General features: G+C 40.8%; 1 protein-coding gene and 1 long non-coding RNA gene across 6 annotated transcripts in view; both read right to left on the reverse strand.

Moving 5' to 3' along the window:
• WDFY2 (WD repeat and FYVE domain containing 2) overlaps positions 1 to 22,798 on the reverse strand; it is a 193,148-nt gene extending 170,350 nt beyond the window's left edge. For 3 of the 5 annotated variants that reach the window (XM_033177648.1, XM_033177644.1, XM_033177645.1), the window contains exon 1: positions 22,005 to 22,798. In XM_033177648.1, the coding sequence (XP_033033539.1) occupies positions 22,005 to 22,141 (137 nt within the window). In that variant the 5' untranslated portion in view covers positions 22,142 to 22,798. The remainder of the gene's footprint in view (positions 1 to 22,004) is intronic. The other 2 variants (XM_033177647.1, XM_033177649.1) reach the window with 2 other exon arrangements.
• LOC117063751 lies at positions 19,858 to 21,994 on the reverse strand. The gene is made up of 2 exons (XR_004429052.1): positions 21,685 to 21,994; positions 19,858 to 20,820 (listed from the first exon to the last, which is right to left on the reverse strand). It is a non-coding gene; the product is annotated as an uncharacterized LOC117063751 (long non-coding RNA).
• Positions 22,799 to 23,151: the final 353 nt, after the last annotated feature.

The raw sequence follows: 23,151 nt of genomic DNA on the forward strand, positions 1-23,151 counted from the left end.
AAACATCTAACCTGGATATATCACTTTAGATAAAAAAGCAATAGAAATAACAGCATAGGTAATTTCTTCTCCAAATATACAAAGAGTTACATACATTCTTGGATTATTAATCTAATGCACAGTTACTGAGGTGCTTACAACATGTCTGACGTTGTACTTGAGACCAGGGACACAAAATCCTCACCAACAATCAAACAGAAAATTTTGAATTAGAGATACCAACTGAATTAAAGCATTTGTGTAATATCTAAAAATCCTATCATGTGCTAGGAGCTTTACGTACAACTTCTGTCCTTTAATCCTCACAACACCAGAACACATTTCTAAAATGATTTAATTTCTCTGAGGGAAGTCCCACAGCTAGTAAGTGGAGGAGCTGGGATATAGTCCAAGTAGATCTTACTGGTTTCTTCACCTTCCAACACTGCCTTTTGCTATTTCTGCATTGTGCTTTTTTATTTAAAGTGAGTAGAGACTAACTGGGATTGACGTTAGAATGAAAGAGAAGGAAAATCTCATAGAGTAACAATGAAAGAGGAATTGTCCTGGAAGCAACTCATCATGATAAAATGCTGGCAAAGTCCTCTTCCCATTCCCTGTAAGGCATGTGACCATTCGTCCCCAAGGAGAACATTTACAATGGCTCTTGAATCTTAATATGCTCTCTCAGATGCACCAAATACCCTTTGCATTCTCCTTCATCATCCAGTGTGGCTTTATCATCAATGAATTCAAAATTCTAAACTTTACTTAAATTTATTTCTCTACAAAGTTCTGGGTAATAAGTTTCATGAGTAATAATTATGTAATGTGAAACTCTTCATTTTTACCAAAATTATTTCTTTCACATTCTAAATTTCTGACAGGGTGTTTTCATAATATATATTTGGTGAAAATTATTCATATTTATACAACCCATGTCTACCATGATACTCTATTGAACTTTCACCTTTCAAGGATGGATTCTAATAACACTAACATCTATTGAGTATTTATTTACCACTTATCAGGCCCCTTACTACAACTTCATATGAATTATATCCCTTAATCCTCACAACCTTTGAGATAAATTCTATTACTAGCCTCATTTTGTACCTAAGAAAACAAAGGTCCAGGTAATGGGGTGTTGTGTGCTAACTGCTGCATGTCTAGTTACAGCTAGAAAATGGTGACGTTGAACCCAGGTCTGACTCCATTGCCCGCTCTTGATCCAATGTGCTGTCCATATGTGGACACTGATCAACTTAGAGATCCAGAATTCACTCATCTTTTGAAACACAGTGAGCACCCATCTCTTTCCAAAGCCTTCCCTGATGGCCATTCCTCAGTGCCAGCTTCTGCAGCATTCTCTTTGATCTCTTTGATCGCTCTCTCACCCTCCTCCCTTTTCATTCTACGTATTTTCCTGCAATATTGCATCCATCCCCAAGGCTTCAATAATCCCCACTTATCATCTAGGAAAGTAAGCCTTAAGTACCTTGCCTAAGAGCATACAGCTAAGTAAAGGTAAGGCAGGGACCATCTGACCCAATCCATGCTCTTAATCACTGAACTATACTACCTCTCAGTAACTCTGAAATCCTTCTCAATGTGCCCTCCTGACAATGCTTCAGTTCAGGCACCACCATCATTTAGTTTAACCTTTAACCAGATCTCCCACTTTATGCCCCCCGACCCTCTATCCACAATGTCCAATGGAACTTCCTGTGATGATAAAAATGTTCTACAGTCTGCACTGTTCAGTATGGTAGCCATTAGCTACATGTGGTTTCTGAGCACCTGAAATGCAGCTAGTGCCACTTAAGGATTTTTTATTTAATTTTAATTAATTTAAATTTAAACTTAAATAGCCACATGCAGCAAGTGGCTACCATACAGGACAGCACTATCCTACGTAGTCCTCAAGTCTCTCTACCCCAAACCTTGACATTCATAATGTCTAGTGACCTTCCTTCTGAACTTGGCTTCCAGGAGTTACCCTGTAGGCTCATAATAAACTCCCCTTTCCTTAGGTTTTTGGGGACATTCCTGTTTCTTGTCTAAAAATGAAGACACAGTCTGATTTCTATGAAAATGGCCTCTTCTCTGAGTTTCTGTTTGGCAGAGGCAGAATCATAGATGTTTCTCTTAACACATTCAGGGAATAACCTTTCAATGGCTAATCTGAAGCAGAAATTTCTGAGGTGGCAAGATGAGGGAGGCCACCCAGATACAAATGTCTTTTCTAGTTGGAAATCTTGTCGATAAATATTATAAACTGGCATGTATTATTTTCTAAAGAAATTAATCTTTACAGCACAAAAGGCTGGCTCCAGTGCGCATTAATACTGTGCTTGCTCCTGTAAAGTTTAAAAAAAAAAAAGTTTTTGCATTAACTTTAAAAATGTAAGTATTTCACAAAAAAATTGATTTCTAGCACTTCTGGAAAAATCCAGTGATCTGGAGACACTGGGTCCACATTCCCAGATGGCAAACATCAGCTAGTGCCAAGAAGTTGCTGCCCTCTTTCATTAGGCAAACACTCCAGTATGCCACAATCCCCACTGCTCCCTCTTGTATAGTATTTCTGACACCCAGGTAAAGCACGCCACTTTACTCATTTATGTTACCTGCCTTGTGCCTAAGGCCATATGAGTCAGCAACCCCTAATAAAAAAGCTTTACAAAGAGTTTTTTTCATATCCATTATTTTGCTTAATTCTTACCAAAATCCTATGAAGAAGGAAGCATTATTCCTCCCATTTGTAAATTAGAAAAGTGGCCCTCAGAAAAATTAAGTACACATTGGAAAAGCATGGTTTTAACTCAGGTCTTATAACTCCTTCTTCCATGCTCTTTTTGCCACAAGACAATGCTTGACAATAGCCCAAGAAAAAGTCTATGGTTTAAATTGTGGGCAAATTTCTTACATTAGAATGTAAAGAAAACATCCTTCAATATTTTGCTGAACATGTCACAGAGAAAGTACGGCCAGGTTGATGTATACAGAACGTGAGAAGTCGCGAGTATCTCCAGAGAAGCCTCTCACCCTTTTACAGCACCCCAAGGAACTAACGAGGGCTTCTAACAGCTGGAAACACACAACCTGAGGCTCCTGCTGCTCCAGGCCCCACCAGGCATTACTACCTCACTATACCTGTAACCCACAAGGGAACTTCTGCTACAGATGTTCTGGAATAAAAACGTTGGTAGGAAACATGCAGTGGTTGGGCTCTTACGAATTCCTCCAGCAGTTCAATATGTGGTGCCTAAACAAGAAGAGCAAAAGAATGATTCCTGGTGGTTCCTAAAGGCAGTTAAAAATTGGGAATCTTTCTGGCATTTCCATTTGCCATATTAACTGATTAACTTTATGGTAGTACATGGTCAAATCACTTTGTATCAGTAATAAAAGTCCCAGGCCTATATGCTTGAACTCAAGAAACCACAAGTCCCCAGGCATAAGGATTTAGATCACAGCATTCAGTCCAATCTGGAAACAAGTTCCAAGCAGCAAAGGCAATCCTGCAATATAAGCAGAAGGGGCAGAGCTGGGAGTAGGGGGAAGAGTTATAAATACTTTTACAGGGTACAAAATGCAAACGGAACCCATCTGGAGAAAAAGCTACTCCTAAGCTTAAAGCATGAACACTGGTCAGGTGAGTACAAAGAATTTCTCCTAACCAAAGGCCTCATGGGAGGTCATACTAGTCATTTATCTCTCCAATATCCAAATTTGTTCAATTATCAATGCACTCAGCTAAAAAACAATTGCTTAAAAATAATTAAAGAATAAATGCCCTCATCATTCCTTGCAGCTAGGTGGTCTTGTGACATATTTATAAGCAGATGCGAGGCTGAAGGTCAAAGAGTCATCTTCAACCATGGGGCAGGATGAAAGCCACAAATTGGGGATAATGGAGAAGAAAGAGATTAAGAGCACCTATTTCCAGATGTTTTGTTATGTGAGAAAAATAAACCAGTAGAGTTGCTATTCCATCAATGTGCAAACATCATAGAGTGTATCTATACAAATCTATATGGTACATAGCCTACTACACATCCAGGCTATACAGTATGGCCTATTGCTCTTAGGCTATGAACCTGTACAACATGTTACTGTACTGAATACTATAGGCAACTGTAACACAATGGAAAGTATTTATGTATCTGAACGGATTTAAACATTGAAAAAGTTGCACTACAATGTTAAGATGGCTATAATGTCATTAGGCAATAGGAATTTTTCAGCTCCATTATGATCTATGGGACCACTGTCATACTTGCAGTCTGTTGTTGATAGAAATGTTGTTATGTGACACATTAACTACACTTGGTTAGGCCACACTGATAAAAGCCCCACCCAGCTCTTAAGTACTTCCTTAAGGACCCTGTTCCAACAACAAATGCATGGCTTTTCCTAATATAACTCAAAGTCATATCTACAATTGTGTAATGCCAATACTCACAGCAAGTAAAGAAGGGAGTTGCAAGGGTTTAAAAGGAATGTCTTAGGGGTATCTGCCCTCTTCTATTTAATTTGTATTGTCATTTGCTGATTGGCTAGCTGACTTGCTAGCTTTTCCTCTGAAAAACCCAGTTCAGCCTGTTGTGATTTCCATGGAGGCTCCACACTCGTGCCTCTGCATCTTCTTCCAGAGCACCTCATGGAGAGGTGGCATTGTAAGGTGCAGTAGAAGGGTTGTGGAGTCCGATGAATCAGCGTGCCCTTCCCCACTCTGCCTCTTCCTAGCTGCATCAGTTTCTATATCTTTAAAATGACAGTAAAAACTCGTTGGGAGGCCAAGGTGGGTGGATCACCTGAGGTCAGAAATTGGAGACAAGCCTGGCCAAAGTGGTAAAACCCCTGTCTCTACTAAAAATACAAAAATCAGCCGGGCGTGGTGGCGGGCACCTGTAATTCCAGCTACTTGAGAGGCTGAGGCAGGAGAATCGCTTGAACCCGGGAGGCAGAGGTTGCAGTGAGCTGAGATCGCACCACTGCACTCCAGCCTGGGCAACAAGAACGAAACTCCGTCTAAAAAAAAAAAAAAAACAAACAGTAAACTACTAACTTCATACAATCATTTTTAGAATTAAATAAGAACAGGTACATAAACAGATTAACCCAGTGTCTAGCCGATAGTACATATTCTGAAAGAGTAACCTAGTATTAATTACTACTAATATACTTGAGGCTTTCCCACTTCCTCCCTGAGATAGGATATATACTGTGCCCATATATGCTTGGCAGTCTAGTTTCATGTTATTTTTTGGATTTCAGTTGGTTAAATATATCACAAAACACAATTTAATAATTTCATCCATCAGAAGAAAAAATATTTTGTTGAGCCATGTGTTTTTACTTGGAGTTTATAAAATATGGTTATCATATGGGGCCTACTCAACATTGCTAAAATTTGTCACATAACAATGGCTTTTGCTCAGAACACTCATATTGAAATATCTACCCATTCTTCATCTTATATTCACTACAGGAAAATAGTCCACACATCAAATCAGCAAATAAAGCAATGAGAAAATGGCCATCTGAACATGTCACCTGCAATATGAGCAGACTTCAAGGAAAATAGCAATGAAGGTCAGGAGAAACACAAGAGTCTGTGAGTGTTCATTATTCTGCTGCTACCAAAGCAATGAACAACGATACTCCAAGCCACAAGGGCATGGGCTCATCTCATGCCCACAGGGTCCAGTAGTGGGCACCTGCTGGATTGTTTATCTTTCATCTCTTTCTGAGACATTCCCCTCCTCCCTTCCCTTCTCTCCCCATCCACAGACTGCAGCGGGGATTGCCATATCCCTGCAACATGACCCTACTTCTGTCCATAATTCCAGCGTGAACAGCTGACCCTGACCAGACCACTGGGTTACTTCCCAAGGAATTCTGCAATTCTGGGAGCCTGAGATCAATCTCTCCCTGATTATCTAGACAGTAATGTAAAATTCAGGAGCAGCTGGCAGCCATGTTCTGCCATGTGGACTAAGAAAGAAACAGAGGAAGACAGTGTGAGCAAGAGAGAACGAGGCAGATACAGAGAAACCGATGAGCAGTAGGGAGAAGAGATTTCCTGGCTGTCCGTGTGCTCTAGTCTTCAGTTCTATTCCCAAGGACCAAATGCATCCCTTGGATTCTGCAAGATACTTGAGTCTCCTACCAGGAAATGCCAGAGCTGGTTTCTGTATCAAAGAAACCTAAGGGACTCCATTACTATATATAATTAGGAGACAACTGATTTTCAAAGTAACTTTCCCACAGTGTGACCTAATACATAACACAAACCTATATTGTTTCAATTTTACCTACTGTGTTCTCAGCCCTGATCTAGAGGTCTTGAGAGATACAATGATAAGGACCACAGAGCAGAAGAGAAATAATTTCACTGTGAGGCAGTGCTTTAATAAATACATGAAGAGTGTGCTAAGAGAATGCAGCTATCTGGAGATGAGGGAGGGAGAAGTAGGGAAGGAGGAAGGAAGAAGGTTTTTGTGTCACAGTGGCCACATGCAAGCACTGCAAGCCCCAGAGCAGTTTTCTTTTGTTTTTTTTTGTTTTTTTTTTTTTGTAGTTCAATGGCATCTTTAACTTTCACCCACATCACAAAAGTCAAATAGTACTTCATTACGCAACTTGGAAAACCATCTATTGTCACTTTATTGCAAGATGGCAGAATTAATTACAAATTTAAACTATAGCTTATAATCTTTAGTAAGGTAGCAAGTTTTAACAAAAGTAAGCTCCTTATTCAAAAGTGATCCTGGAACAACTCAAAGTCCAGAGTAAGAAGGGTGAAAAACATCTGCCTGGCCAATGGACTTAGTTCTCTCATTACACGAAACTCAAACTTTTCATTTTTAGGAAACATATACAATAACTTCAGTAGACAGCGATACAAAAACATGTTGTTACATAGATCAGTTTCCATTTAGTCAGTCAACTGTTTCCAGCTGTCTCAATTGGGATAGATACGTTAATAGAGCTGGCTGTGCTTGAGCCTTCTTTGTGAGCAGCTTTACTGTGCAATGTGCTTGACAAATGTCTCCTTTTCTTGCTGTGCAGAGATGCTCTGCACCTTGTGCTTCTCCCATAATATTCTGCACAGAGATATGATAGTCAGGCAATTCTTTATAGCCTTCTATACGTTATGCAGCTATTCTCAGTAAGTAGCCTCCAAGGTCAAAGCAATGTTATTCCTCTGGGTGTCAAAAAAGTAAATGGCACCTCTAAGGCCGGGAGCGGTGGCTCATGCCTATATTCCCAGCACTTTGGGAGGCAGAGGTGGACAGATCATGAGGTCAAGAGATCAAGACCATCCTGGCCAACGTGGTGAAACCCCGTCTCTACTAAAAATACAAAAATTAGTTGGGCATGGTGGCGCACACCTGTAGCCCCAGCTACTCGGGAGGCTGAGGAAGAAGAATCGCTTGAACCTGGAAGGCGGAGGTTGCAGTGAGACAAGATCACACCACTGCACTCTAGCCTGGCAACAGAGCGAGACTCTATCTCAAAAAAAAAAAAAAAAAAAAGTAAATGGCACTTCTGAACCAGTGCCTGCTGTGACTTCTCCAAATCAATCTCATGCTGAATTTGTCTGAGAAAAGCCTGCTTCACCTCTTCTAATTGGGCAATTTTTTGTTCACTGAGTTCATCAGCAAATTCTCTAATAGAGGAGAATATTTTTAATTACATAGACAAGTATCCCTACTACTGATAGAGTAGAAAAGTTCTCCAGGATAACCACATATATTTCTTTGGAGAGAGAATACAAGATAAACCCATTTCTGAGTACACACAGTCCTATTACAGTGGTTTTAGGATAAAGAAATGAGGAATTTCTCAGGGATCAGGCCAAGAACTTTTCCTCCATATTCAGGAAGAGATAGTAGAAGGGTAAGACTTGGCTGCCTGTGTGAAAGATGCTTGTTGCATGCCTCCTGGACCTAGGAGGGCTGTGTTTTTCAGAGAGGGGGCCCCTGTGGCATCAGCAGAAAAGTACCAAGGCAGCAGTCTTAGCATCCCTGTGATCCTGACCTCCCAAAGCAGTTTTATTTATTTGTATTTTTATCTTTTTTTGAGACAGAGTCTTGCTCTGCTATCCAGACTAGAGTGCAGTGGCGCAATCTCGGCTCACTGCAACCTCCCGAGTTCAAGCAATTCTCCTGTCCCAGCACCCCGAGTAGCTGGGATTACAGGTGCCTGCCACTACACCCAGCTAATTTTTTTTTTTTTTTTTTTTTTTTGAGACAGAGTCTCGCTTTGTTGCCCAGACTGGAGTGCAGTGGTGCGATCTCGGCTCACTGCAACCTCCGCCTCCCAGGTCCAAGCGATTCTCCTGCCTCAGCCTCCTGAGTAGCTGGGACTACAGGCAACCCCCACCACACCCGGCTAATTTTTTCTATTCTTTAGTAGAGACGGGGTTTCACCATGTGAGCCAGGATGGACACCCAGCTAATTTTTGTATTTTTAGTAGAGACAGGGTTTCACCACGTTGGCCCAGCTGGTCTCAAACTCCTGACCTCAGGTGATCTGCCCACCTCAGCCTCCCAAAGTGCTGGGATTACAGGCGTGAGCCACCGCACCTGCCCCCACCAAAGCAGTTTTATCAGTGAAAAGTTTAACACAGCTGAAGCAGAAATGCCCAGAGATCCATATCAGGGCATATACATTAGAGCTTGTGCAAATTCTATCAGTTTTCCTTTCACAAAATCTTAAAACCCGTGAGTGGGAAGGAGACTTTTCTCATCATAGCCTTCTGAATTTTGCATATACATGTACCATCAACTAATAACCACCAAGGTTGATTATTTTGTAAATGTAAATGTTAGTATCTATTTCTACCTGCTGTTTTTCATTCAAATATTCAGAATTTCTTCAAGGGAAACAAACTATCAAATAAGTAATATTTTTAAAACCTTACTTCTTTTGTACTATGATTATTTAATTTCAAATTGTTGCAATCTCCTAGCTAAACTCCATTTCAAGTAACTAAATGTTTCTGTCATTTAGATCCCATTCTCTCTGCAAATCCATCCAGGATTTGTTGCCATCATTAACCTCACTTTTCCACATACATAATCATGAACTACTAGGCAACAAAAGCAACAGACAGATCAACTTTTTAAGTAAAAATTTTGAAAAGGCAGAAATAAGCAATGCTGGGTCCTGAAAATAGTGACTATAGCAGCATCCCTCAAAGGACAAACTTACTTGTACAATGTGAAAACAGTTCACTGCTTCAAAAGCTTTCAAGTTCAAGTTCAGTCCTTCAAGTTTAAGAATGTAGTTTCCCATAATTATATAATGATAAGGACATCATTGAAGTTCTTATGACCAAAATATAAGAACTTCAATTATAGCCAAAGACCCTTAGAAAAGTGCCTATAAGCACTGGAAATCTCATCACAGTAATCTCAAGAACTCAATCTTTTGTTCACTTATCAATAAAGCAACAACTTGATATATAGTATACAGTTCTTCTGGGTTCAATCCTGACAATGATCTATACTTCCACTAATTCAATAATGAGAAATTAGTAAACAGTAAGGTAGAACATTTTTAAAAAGAAAACAAAAAATTAAAGTGAGGAGAGAGGAGGACTACACCCTGGAGAAATATAATCTACCCGTAGACAAGCCCACACATGCCCCCAGAGCCTCAAGAGAACTTTTCTGGACCGATTCTTCTCCATATACTACACTGAACTGTGAAATAAAATTGTTCAAACTTAAAATAATTCCAACTTAAAGCTGTTGGAATTTTAACTTATTCTGAGCCTTGAGAGGAATATGGCTACGCAGCCCAAGTCACGTGGTATACAGCTGCAACTTCTGCCATTTTTTCTGTAAATAATTAAAATGCCAAGCAGCACCAGAGATAAGACCCCCTCAGATCCTTGTCCCTTCTCACGGAGTAAGGAATCCTCCCTGGAATGTAGCAATCTGTAACCAATCAAATCACTGTGGTGTATGTTCTGGTCTTATACGAACGATGTAATCCTGCTGGAACTTCTCTGTCTCTACCAATGTAAGTGAAACCTTAACTTCACGTTGGAACACTGACCCCATTCACTTGGAGTCACTGTTTCCAGGTGATCGTCCTCAAGCTTTGCACTCAAATAAACTGTACTTAAATCACATTTTCTGAATTTCATTTAAGGTTGACAGAACCTTTTTGGACTGAGTGAACTTTACTTTCTCAAACTTTGCCCTATCCTATCCACATCAAGCTCAAAGAGTTTTATTTTACACATCTGATGTGACAGAAATTTCCCAAATGGAAGCTCAATAAGAAATATAAGTCAGAAAAGTCACACTGCAACCAAACTCCAAACCAATTTAATCCATTCAAACAGCATGCCAATTCAGCTAACTACGCATGCAGATTAACCTCCTTAATTTAATTTTCTAGATAAAAATTATTCATCCTTCAAAACTGTTTAGCAATCTAAGCTTTGACATGTAAACAGAATTAATTAAACCATTCAAATATAAATTCAAAAATATCCCCCAAATCAAAATATAATGAAATAAATTAGCCATTTCAACACTCCTTCTCCCCCAATGAACATTGAAACAGGTTACTGAGATTCTAACAACAAGGCATGTAAACTGATTCCAGGAATATTAATCCAGATGCACAAAATAAAAAGCAACAATGTAATTTAAGCTTTTCTAAAACTAAAATTTAAATGTATTTAAATACGAAGTGGCACAGCAAAGAGTTAAACCCAGGCTTCTCTGACTCCAGTCCCTGGCCCTCCAAAAAATGCCTCCAGACAGGGAATCAGGGTAAACGCCATCCTTAATTTACCAATACCCACCTTTATTTTTATATTTACTGGGTACATCAGCATCTGTTATAAAAACTGTCTTGATTTTTTATGTATATGCTTCCTCCCTTGGCCCGCACCTAAGTTTCTAGAAACATGAGCTTTCTGGCTATCTTTTGATTTCCTTTTTTCTTTTTCTTCTTCTAAATATCAAAAAAGCTCTAACTACTTAGTCCAAAAAAGGGGAAGCATTTCAGATTTTAGATGAAAGCTTTCTGGGTCTCATGTGCTGCTTTCCCACCGGCAGGCAGCCATGGCAGCATACCTTCCCCTCTCACAGCCAGCTCAGAGGACCTTAGCCCCAGCAGGCACAGCAGGAGCAAGGGGTCTGCAGGCGGTAATTTCATGGCTTGGCACAGCTCCGTCTTCCCATGTGTCAAGAGAAGCTGGCAATCTGGATGTTTATGTGAAGTCCATATGTTTAAACCTTGCCGACAAATTCAAAACTTCTAAAAACACTGTGTGTGGACCACTCTAAATCTGTCCAAGGGTGGACTTCAGTCTGCTAGTTGCCAATTTATAATGCCTAAGCTTCTGGTTAAGAACAATTTAGTTAAACTTTTATCCTTCCCTAAATATATTCCTTATGGAAGCCATGGAAGATACAACCCTTGCTGTCCAGGAGACCAGTGGGGACAAAGGACACACCATTTCAGGGCAAGATAGCAAATGAAGAGAGAGAGAGAAGCCTGCAAAGGAGAACACAGCACCCACCCACCACACACCTCTCCTTACCACTGGCTGTCACAGGGCAAATTTGGAAAGTGGTGGTACAAAGATGACAGAGTTAACCTCACCCTTCTATATTAGAGAAGAAAAAAGGGGCTCAGAACTCTATAAAAACAAAAAACAAGTTCAACAGCCCAAACTCTGTATATCCAAAGTGAGTCTTAAAATAGTCTTAATGGAACCATGGCAACAGAAAAAGCTTACCTGCTTAGAGGTGAGCTGGTGTTATAAACAAAAAATAAAACAAACTTTGACTGAGCACCATCTATGCTCCAAGTGCTGCAGGTGCTACAGGAAGATCATCTCATGTAAACCTCCCAACAACACTAGAAAGAGTCATTATTCCCAATTTGCAGACATGGAAACTGGGACTATAAAATCCTAAGGCTTTGGAAAGAGCCAATATCTGATTCCTTTCCCATTAGCCAGATGACCTGGCCAGAGAGATTAGGGCTATCATTGCAGACACATAATGGCAAGAAGTCAAGAAAAAGTCATTAGCTACAATAATTAAAAGTGTAGAACTGGCATTAAAAGAGGCAAAGAGATTCCCTAAGACACAACAGAGGCCACAGCAGGCACTGCTGATTATGAGAACTTAAAGTTTGTGACAAAATTAGTTTCACAAATAAATACAAAAGAAAATATAAGGACCACTCAATAAGTAATATTGAAATAATTAACAGAAAGTTTTAGGAAAATCCATTTATACTTCCCAAATCATGCCACTTAATGAAATACACTTCAAACAAATCGAAAAGTTATTTTTTCATCAAATTATATAACTAAGATGAAAGAAAAATGAGTATCAGTGGCTCTCCGGGAAAAGTGTTACTTTCAAAAATTAGGAGTTACGGAAGAAATTTCAATTATTTAAAAAAGGTGTGTGGTGGCACACACCTGTAGTCCCAGTTATTCAGCAAGCTGAGGCAGGAGGTTCACTTGAGCCCAGAAGTTCTGGGCTATAGTGCACTATGCTAATCAGGTGTCCACACTAAGTAAGACACTAATATAGTGACCTCATGCGAGCTGGGGACCACCAGGTTGCCTAAGAAGGGGTAAACTGGCCCAAGTCGGAAACAGAGCATGTCAAAACTCCCTTGTTAATCAGCAGCGGGAATATGCCTCTGAATGGCCACTGCACTGCAGCCAGAACAACATGGTGAGACCCTGTCTCTTATTTTAAAATTATTTAAATAAATAAATTTTGATAGCTAAACTTAAATGTTTTCTATATAAAAAATGAAAAGGCAAACAACAAAATGTAAGGTACATCTGGATATATAACAGGCCTGGGGTTAATATTCTTACTATATCTATAGACTATATGTAAAAGAAATTGTTAAGAAGAACCAAAAGACTTCAGTTGAGAAATGGACAAAGGACAGAAACAGACAACTCAAAAAGGAAAAACAACTAGAAATAAATGAACAGAAAAATATTCACTGACTGTCAGCCAAAAAAATACAAATAAACATCAATAAAGTACCACCATTTATCAAATAATGAAAAAGAATTTTAAAATAATAATATCCATGGCTGGTCAGGTATGGCAGAACTAATATTCTCATATGCACACATAACTATAAGCATTTTAAAGTGGCATAAACCTTTTGGAAAATAATATGGCAATCTTCTTACAATCTTTCCTAAAGAAATAATCAAAAAACTCAGAGTGGGGAATAGAAGGGGACACCTGTATGTGTAACAATGTTCATCATAACATTTATAAAACTGAAAATAATGTAAATAAATAGGGAAAAGATAAATTATGATGTAGTGACTAGATTACCAGTACCTTGAGAGCAGGATATGCCTTGTTCACGATGGGAGATCAGGGGCCAAGTATATACAGTATAATCATTAAATAAATATGAGTGAATACGGAAGGAAAGCAAAAATATAAGGCTACTTAGAACGATGGTTAAAATCCAGGTAGGTGCTGGCAAAAGTTTAAGTGAGGGCAAGAACATAAAAGTGTGTTACAATCATATTTTTGAAAACTGCATTAGAAAAACTGCTAGAAAGAAATATATGAAATACTAACAGGCATTGTACTAAGGGGTTTATGAGCAGTAATTCTTTATTGTGGTTATCATCTTTTATTTATTTATTTGTTGTAGAGACAGGATCTTGCTATCTTGCTCAGGCTGGTCTTGAACTCCTGGCCTCAAGCCAGTGCTCCCACTTCAGCCTCCCAAAGTGCTGAGATTATAGGTGTGAATCACCATGTCTGGCCTATTATCTTTATTTAAAATGTAAACACACTCCAGAGTGATTATTATGATAATTATTTAAAATTTCAGTTGATCCTTAGAAATTGGAGAAGAGATAATTTCATAACCAAAGGAAAATACATAAAATCTCTAAATAGTTCCGTATCATAAGTAGATCTGCCCAGCTAAAAAGAAAAGCATAGTCACACAGAGAAGTCAGCAACTGACATTTATTATTTATTTATTTTTATTTTATTTTATTTATTTTTGGGTTTTTTTGTTGTTGTTTTGTTTTTGTTTTTGTTTTTTGAGATGGAGTCTCCCTCTGTTGCCCAGGCTGGAGTGCAGTGGTACAATCTCGGCTCACTGCAACTTCCGCCTCCCAGATTCAAGTGATTCTCCTGCCTTAGACCCCCGAGTAGCTGGGATTACAGGTGCCCACCACCATACCCAGCTAATTTTTGTATTTTTAGTAGAGACAGGGTTTCGCTATGTTGGCCAGGCTGGTCTCGAACTCCTGACCTCAGGTGATCCACCCACCTCAACTTCCCAAAGTGCTGGGATTACCAGCGTGAGCCACCCCACCCGGCGACATTCATAATTTAGATGTGATGCATCATTTCTGAGTCCTAACTCAGTAATAAATTAACATATGACAGGAAGCCAAAATGAAGACACTCAAACAATAGCAAATGCTCAATTTGGTACATTCCTACTTTTTTTCTGAACCCTCTCTGGCTCTGGGCTAAAAGGCTTTAGAACAGTTATCTCTTGATTTGAAGGCTTCCAGTCAGTCTGGGTCAATTCTATAATGTCAGTAGGAATTTCAGAAAAGCAGGCCAGGCCAGAGGTGGGGTAGGCTGGTAGGGTTTAGGTCCCCAAGTCGAATTACATTTCTATCTTCTAGAAAACCGAAACTACATAACGGGAGAAAAAGAAGGTACGAAACATTACCAGTTCTTCTAAAGCTCTGTAGTAATTCAAACTGTTGTTCACAACCCTTTAGTGAGTCACGAAATTGAAAGGGTCACAACTAGGATCTTATAAGGGCTGCAACAGAACAGAAAATGGTGTGCATGTCACATTAAGAGGATACCATTTCATAAAACCTTTGTTTCTGTCATATGTGTGTATATGTGTGAGAGAGTATGTCAGCGTAGCAATGCTAACTATATTTTTTACTATGATTTGTGGTCAAAAAAGTTTCCAAAGCATTCATCTAGATAACCCAGGCCCTGACTTGGGTGCTAGAAAACCACCCAGAGATAAATTGTTCGAAACTAAAGGACTCCTCTAGAAGTAGGAATGTAGTGAGTCCAGTTCAACTGGGTGTTAGGCACTAACACAAAACAAATACTTCTTAATATTTCATCCAGGAAGAAATAACCGCTGCCAACCAAAGGCTCCAGAAAGCATCGTTTTAGGGTTGCACCATGAGGTGCTGACAGTTTCACACAAGTATGCTGCTTTTTCCCTAATGTGTGCTTTCCTCCACTTGAGATTTTAGGATGATATGGTTGCAGAGACTACTTATCTAGTCACTACAGAAGCACATCACAGTACCAGAGTCGTAGCTAGGAAATCTAATCCCCTCCTTTGCCAGATGGACAAACTGAGGCTTAGAGTGATGAAATGCCCCAGGAAATGCCAAGGTCAATGCAGACCAGAGCTGAGATCAGACTCCCAGTCCCAGTTCTTTTCCGAGAATCCTTAAATTAAAGGCACAGGAGAGCATAAAGCAGCACTCCCTGCCAAGAGACAAGTAGATAACATTTTCTTTTCTTTTTTGGTCTTACTGGTTAGTTTATTATACTTCTCAATTAATTTTTACTAAGGACTAAATAAAATATGTGGATGAAGAGGCCCCCATCCTTAAATTTAAAAAAAAATTTTAAAGAGTTTAATAAGATTGCTTGCTGAAGTTGCACAAGGGGAGGTTTTTTGTTTGTTTGTTTGTTTTTGTTTGTTTCTCTGTCAGGGAATTTCTAGGTTAATTGTAACACTCTCCTTGGGAGACCTACTCATATAAAAATAAAGCAGTTCACACTCTTTTTGAATTCTTTCTTTTCTTTCTTTTTTTTTTTTTTTTTTTTTTTTTTGAGATGGAGTCTTGCTCTGTCGCCCAGGCTGGAGTGCAGTGGCCGGATCTCAGCTCACTGCAACCTCCGCCTCCCGGGTTCATGCCATTCTCCTGCCTCAGCCTCCTGAGTAGCTGGGACCACAGGCGCCCGCCACCTCGCCCGGCTAATTTTTTGTATTTTTAGTAGAGACGGGGTTTCACCGTGTTAGCCAGGATGGTCTCGATCTCCTGACCTCGTGATCCGCCCGTCACAGCCTCCCAAAGTGCTGGGATTACAGGCTTGAGCCACCGCACCCAGCTTCTTTCTATTCTGACAATAGTTGAGAAGAAAAGCTTGGTAAGGTGGTCATTCTCTTCTCAGATTAAGTATATACTGTACACAATTTAGTTTAGTGTTATAGATATCAACAAATCACCAACTGCAGTAGTCTTAAATCACAATCTACTTATTGATTTCTAAATGCCACAAAGTGTTGTAATTTCCCCCAAACTGTTATTTTTAATGACATGAAGATGATTCTCCATGCTTTCTCAAAGCCAAATGCAAAGTGAAAACAGACAGCCAGAGAAAGATCCTACGCAAGTAAAAAGTCACATTTCCTTTTCTAAAGTTTCAATTTTGTTTGTTTGGAAAAGGCCATCTCTCTAAAGTTTCTTCTAGCTACTTAAATCCTAGGATTTTTTACCTATATTCCTTTTTCAAAGTAAGATTAGTAACACTTGAGGTGTAAGACAGATGGTCAGGATTTCATGATTTAAAAATCACTCATTTTAAGAGTGTTGGAATTGCCCACCCTAACTTTCCCATAGTGTTGCAATATCTGGATGAATATATACTGATTAAGATCTGTGAGGTCCTGGACAGACTCTGGTTTGGTAATATGAAAACAGGAAATTCAGAACTGTCAGGAGCTCTGGGATCACTTGAAGCTAATCCTACTCCAGTAAGCCTCCTCAAATAAGCTTTCCCATAGTGATCTTTCCTTAAAACGTCAGTCTGTTTCTGACCTTTAGAGACACAGAGGCAGCCTGTTTCCAGAAAGATTTGCTAGCATGAAGAGTGCTTCATGTTTTGAATTCGGAGTAAAGGTCTAATTTTCCACAATTATACAGGACAAGTTCCCTCTTTGGGACCTTGAAATCCACAATTATTACCACCAAGTGACGAGTCTCAAGTGCGCAGTGGAAAGTGTATTAATTTTATGCTATTAGAGACTTCACACACTCAAAAATTAGTTTAGATGGGTTCTAATTTTGCTGACTTCAGAGCCCTCACTCTCTCACTCTGAAGAGTCCTCAACTTTCAGAACTGTGCTTGGCACTGTAAAACTTTGATTTGCATTTCTTACGAAAATTGTGCAAATGTTGTAAAATACATGGTACATAAAACTCTATCAGGAGCTCAACTGAACTGCACCAAGGTCTAATTATCAGTCAAACCAATGGCTGAAGCAGAGAACTGAGATAGTGCAATTTCATAATAAAAAGAATTAATGGTAAATGAACCAATACTATGAAGATACATAAGATGAAATAAAATTTTAACGTTTTTTTTCAGGAAATAGTCAAGTAGTCATGGCCACTTCGAATCATAGTAATTTAGAGTTGGAAAAAAAAAAGCCCTTGAAGTAGAAAAAAATCCAACCCCCTTGTTCCAGCCCATTCCCACTCCCATCCCATATTGTATTGTTGGTCACCCCAGCGTAAAGCAAGCTGCTAAACTTCTCTCAGGCTCGACTTAAATACCTTTGCTGACAGAATCGCACAACATCCTCAGGTCCATTTCAATTCAAAAAGGTGATCACCAGTCATTGCTTAATTCATTCAAGGAACATATAATGCCTATCTCCTTTGTGCTAGGCATTGGGGGTCAGATTTCTTTATATTGGGATAAAAATCTCACCCCCCTCTTAACAATTGTTTGTGCTCTGCCCTCAGGACTTAGAGAGAACACAGCTAACTATGTTGTATAAATTGGTACTGAATAAAGTCATAATATAAAAAGGCAGTTCCCCATATCGCCCTCGCCAGTACCTTTCTTCTCTATAGTTCTCTCTCCCACAGCCTCCTTCTTCACACCCTACCACCAACACAGGCCTTTTTATCCAGAAAAAGAACCCTGAAATCTTTCACCCAACGGGTTCAGTACTTTTTGCTATCAGAGTCACTCTTCCTGCAGGCACTAATTTCCAGATTCCTCAAAATGTGAGGACACTGAGTGCTGAGTTCTCAACTCAAGCCAATTGGCTCTGTTGTCTACCCTTAATCAGGACATTCTAGTGCTTAATGAATGGGAGTTTTCTTGCCTCCTCTATCTAAAATGCCCTTTCCTCCACAGGAAAGGCTTTTTCACAAGAACTCCTACTCACCCTGCAAGACCCATCTGTAGAAGAGATTGCTGGTGTTCTCTAACCACAAGCAGGAGGTTCATTGACAACCCCAGAGGACAATGTTTGTACCTGTTGTTAACTCCTAGGGAGGGAATGATTTCCTATAATTGCCTAATAGAAACTACCTAGTTACTGAAAATCTCTGTATGAATGCTAAGATTACTGACTTGCGTTGATATGCTTATAAAGAACTTACGAAGATACAAAGATCTGCATGGGACTGGGTCCCACCAGGAGAGAGGTCCCTCCTGGATTTCATCACTTGAAAAGGCTGCCACTAAACAAAGGAGCCCCTGCTAAGCTGTAGACTAAACATAAGTCTTGACCAAAACAGAGTGGAGATATCTGAAAGGAAGCTCCTAGGCAGGGAATGCTAAAATGGCATTCACTCAGAAAAGACAGTCCAAAAAGAAGCAGGGAAATGAGGTATCCAAAGTGTCAAAGTTTGGTATGCCCTTTGGGTATATAACCCAACTACAACTAAGGCAAAGATAGATTCAGACAAGGGTGGAGAGTTCCTGAAACAGGCTCTGTACTATGGTAGCACCAGAAATCTGTATTTGTAAATCAGATTGTATTTATATTTCTTATATTCCTTTATGTTTCCTCCATTGATACTGAGTAAAGTTCAAGGCTATTTGAATTCAGGTAAAAGGAACTTGAAGGCAAGAGTTTTTATCCACTCTTGGGCTTGAAGACATGAGTATTATCAGGCCACTATTGAGGGCAGTTTGAGTGAAAGAATCCTCCAAAGGGAGGTAAAATTTAGGGGACAACATGGATTGTGGAATCCAGCCATTTTTCTCCATCTGCAAATTCTCTTTCCAGTACTAAATCTTGGAAGTAGTAGTTTTGTTTTTATTAAGCAATGTTCTTCTAAAATTCCTCCACTAAATTGTGAGCATCTTGAAAGGATCTTATCATTTTCATCATTACCATGTACGCATGTGACTGGAACACAGTAAGTACTCAAATGTTTGTTGACAGAATAAATGAAGCAATTCATGGACTTTCGGCGTTTCGAAGCACTCTAAAGTCCACCTCGTCCAGTACTTTTCCTACAAGTGTATATTTGTCCACGTAAGGCTTTCATAGGTCATCATATAATTAATTCAACAAATATCAACTAAAAGCCTACAATAGTTAAGATGCTGTGCTTTCTGGAATTGCAACAAAACACATCAGTCACTGATACAACAAAAGTGTATTAAGGACCTATTGCATGCCAGGTACCATGTCAGGCCCTAATGATGATACAATGAATAAGACACACAAAGCTCCTTAGGGAACTCACAGACGAGAAAATAAAATGAACATGAAGCATATACTGTATAACACTGTTTAAAATGGAAAATGTTATGTGTTTTCAAAGGCACACATAAAGGCAATGAAAAAGTCAAAGGTCAAAAAGATAAACCAGGGTTTCATAAGAATTTATGGAACACTGCCATTCAGGTATGGGACATTACTTGCAGCTTTAACCTTAGAGTTCAGGAATGGAGATTACTAGTTTCTAGCCAAAGCAGTGAATAGTAATGGCTTTGTAGGTTGTGATGAAAATCAGTATTCCATTTTCATATATTTAGCATTATATCAAGTGACAGTAACATTGAATTTTGGAAAGCAAGAAGATAGATCAATTCTTCTAATGAAAACCATAACCAAAACTGAGCTCTAAATAACAAAGTCATGTTCATGTTTGAGTACATGACCCAAAGAAGCAGACTTGTCAACTTGAATAATAAAAAATGTGTATTTTTTATTCCAATAATTCCAGACTTATGGCTAAACCTTATTTAACAGTAACTCCATGACAAAATAATTTCTGTTATTTACACTGTAAACTAGGAAAGTGAAAATTAGGCTAAGATATAGCTAAACATTGCATTTCTTTCATCCTATAATAAAATTAAATTTATTCTTCAGTTTCATTCATATACACTACTTCAGCATCTCCAAACACTTGAAAATATACCCCAGTAAAGCTGTTTCCTTCAAGGTAAATGTGGTGAAATGGGAATCAGAAGTATCAATACTATAATAACACCTTACTATTAAAGGAGCTTAGGCTGGTCTGAAGGTAGTTTTATTATCTCAATTGTTCACAGTCAGTTACAGATTGAACTCCTTGTTCTACTCTTCTCCCTTTCTCACTACCATACTTGACTAGTCTTAAAAAAATAAATAAATAAAATATTAAAGGAGCTTAGGTTTAACTACCTTTCTCCTTTTCTTGATTCCATGAACTTGCATATGAATTTTCCACAGCAGTTAGAAATTGATCAGTTCCATCTCCAGTAGTTACCGACTGGGAAAGTGACATCTACCAATATATTCCTTCAATATATTTTATGGAATATATCCCATAAAAACAATACTGTGACAAAGAATTTCTAGGTCCAGAAGCAGTCTTTTTAATAAAAATTTGCCTTTATGGAAAAAAATCAAACTTTCTCATAAGGTTTCTCTGTGAATTTCAAAAGGGTCCTACATCCATGTACTCCATTTCAGTCATGAATTTCTTCTGTTCATTGCAGAATGCTTGCTGGTGTATGTTTACAATGTTTTCCATTGGATCTGCATTGGAAATTAATCAGGCGCCATTTGTATCGAGCATGATGTAGACAAGAACATGTCATTAATATACTTATCCTAATTACACTGAATAATCTAAGACATGAACACACCTATCAAGCTCAATTTTTGAGGCCACACACTATGCAAAGTGCTGAAACGACTATAAAGACAGCAATGAGCACTTTGTTGCTTAGCCTCTCAATTTTGAGAGTCACCAAGAAAGAACACTTTACCTCTGCATGATTTGAACTTATATGAAGAAAACCTACTTACTATAAAACCCCTGTGTTATGTACCTCTACAGTGTTCTTTTTTAAGAATGCTTATATGGATTTTAGCAAAGAAACCATTCCAGATAAATTATCATAACACTATCTTCAAGCAACATTCCTCTAGAAATTAGCTTCATCAGCTTTATTTCTGCAATTATTAAAGGACACCCAGTTAAAGGGAAAACGCAAAATAGGGAGAATATGTGGAGGCAGAACAACTAGTTCCACTTCTGCAAATTAAGCAAAATTAAGTAAAAATAAAGGAAACAGGCAAAGGGAAGGAACTTAAGAGCTATTTGCAGCAGTGATCCGTTACAAGTTCTACGTGCTTCTCCTTGAGTTCCAAGAGATAAGGAGGGGAAAGGAGAGAAGGCACCACGCAGAAGCCTAAACTTACTCTTGGTACAACTTAGAATATTCATTGAATTCAGCCTAAGATGTCTGGGCTATCTGGATTCGGTGGGAATGTCTGGGAGAAGGGAGTGGCATTTGCTTTCTCCGTTTGAAACCCTGGGAGCTGTAGCAGAGAGTACCCCAAACCCCTTGGTTATCTTGCAGAGGAGGCTCAGGGCATCGTTTCCCAAGCACACACCTGCAGGGCCGGGCGGCTTCTCCCTCTTTCCCTCCTGTCCTCAGGGATGGACCAAAGTCCCGCCGGCGCACCGTTACCCCGAGGGCCACCCGGCTCCCGCAGGGGTGAAGCTGGAGCACACGCCGCCGTCCCAGCTCCCGGAGCCACGCAGCGGAGGCGGCGCGCAGCTGGACACCGGCACCGCCAAGAGGCGCATTACAGTAAAACTTGGGGGAGCAAGTCTACACTCGCGCCGACGCGGAGGCACAGCCCCTGACGCGGGCTCGGGGACCGTCGGCCCGTCCCGCCCCTCCTCGCGGCAGAAGGGCAGCAGTCCATACCTGTCCTCCGAGACGCTGATGACGCCGTCCTCTTTGGGCACGATCACGGCCATATTCACCACTTCCTGGGACCCTTCCATCCGCTGCAGCAGGATCGGCTTGCGGGTCAGAGGCTTGGGCTGGATCTCCGCCGCCATCGGAGGAGGGGGCGCACCTGGGACGCCGCCGCCAACCGCGCCGCGGGGCCGGGCTGAGGAGACTGCTGGGGCACGGACACAGGTTGAGACAGAGACTCTGGCTGGCCGGAGCGGAACGCCGGAAACCGGCGAGCATAGCCTGGCCGCCTCTCTCGGGAACGACTCTACGCTCCCTGCTTCAGGCACCAAAACCGCCACGACCGGGATGCAAGCCGGCGCCACTACCAGAGGAGGGGGCGGAGAGCCGGAGGGGCGGAGCCTTGTGGGCGGGGCCTGCCGCGGGAAGGGGGGGTGGCCGCTGGTGGGCGCGAGGGCGGGTCCACTTCCGGGAGGGTGGTGAAGGAGGAGGGGAAACCTGGAGCAGGAGGCGGGGCTCTGGTGTCCCAATGCGCGTGCGTCAGTCCCCCTCGCCCATTTTCCCCCCTCCCCTCCGCGACTCCCCGGGCGCTGCAGCACCACTAGGACGCATGCGCTTTCCGTTCCCCGCGGTCTTCTCTCTGCCTCCCACACCCAAGGTTTAGTCCCCTCCCTCTTTAACCTCCCGTGAACGAACGTATACACACCCCTGGGGACGCGCTTGCCGGAGGCCACGCCCCTTCGAAATTCCCTGAAAAGAGGGCGGAGGTGGGGCGGGGAAAGGAGCGCCTTAGCAAGACCGGAAAGAGAAGAGGCCTGCAGGAAGGAAAGAAGCCCAGTTAGTTGGGACGTGACTGGGCATGCGCGCGGGGTACTTGGCCTAGCGGTCTTAACAATGAAGCGCGGCGGGAGGCCGCTTGCGGCTCCTAACACGCACCAGGCCCAAGCTGCCGGATGGCACCCAGTGGCCTCCTGGGAGTCGTAGTTTCTTGGAGCCTCCGCCCCCTTGTCCTGGAATGACCTGTCGCCCACTTCTCTGCGCTGTGGGCCTGGGGAGCTCAGCGGCCTCCAGGGCCATTGGCCAAGTCAGGACCCGGACTTGCCTCTATGGGAACTGAGGAGCAGCCCCCGGCTGAGCAGGACGTCACCACTGC

The sequence above is a fragment of the Trachypithecus francoisi genome, unplaced genomic scaffold, assembly GCF_009764315.1.
Source record: "Trachypithecus francoisi isolate TF-2019V2 unplaced genomic scaffold, Tfra_2.0 Lachesis_group18, whole genome shotgun sequence".
Lineage (NCBI taxonomy): Eukaryota > Metazoa > Chordata > Mammalia > Primates > Cercopithecidae > Trachypithecus > Trachypithecus francoisi.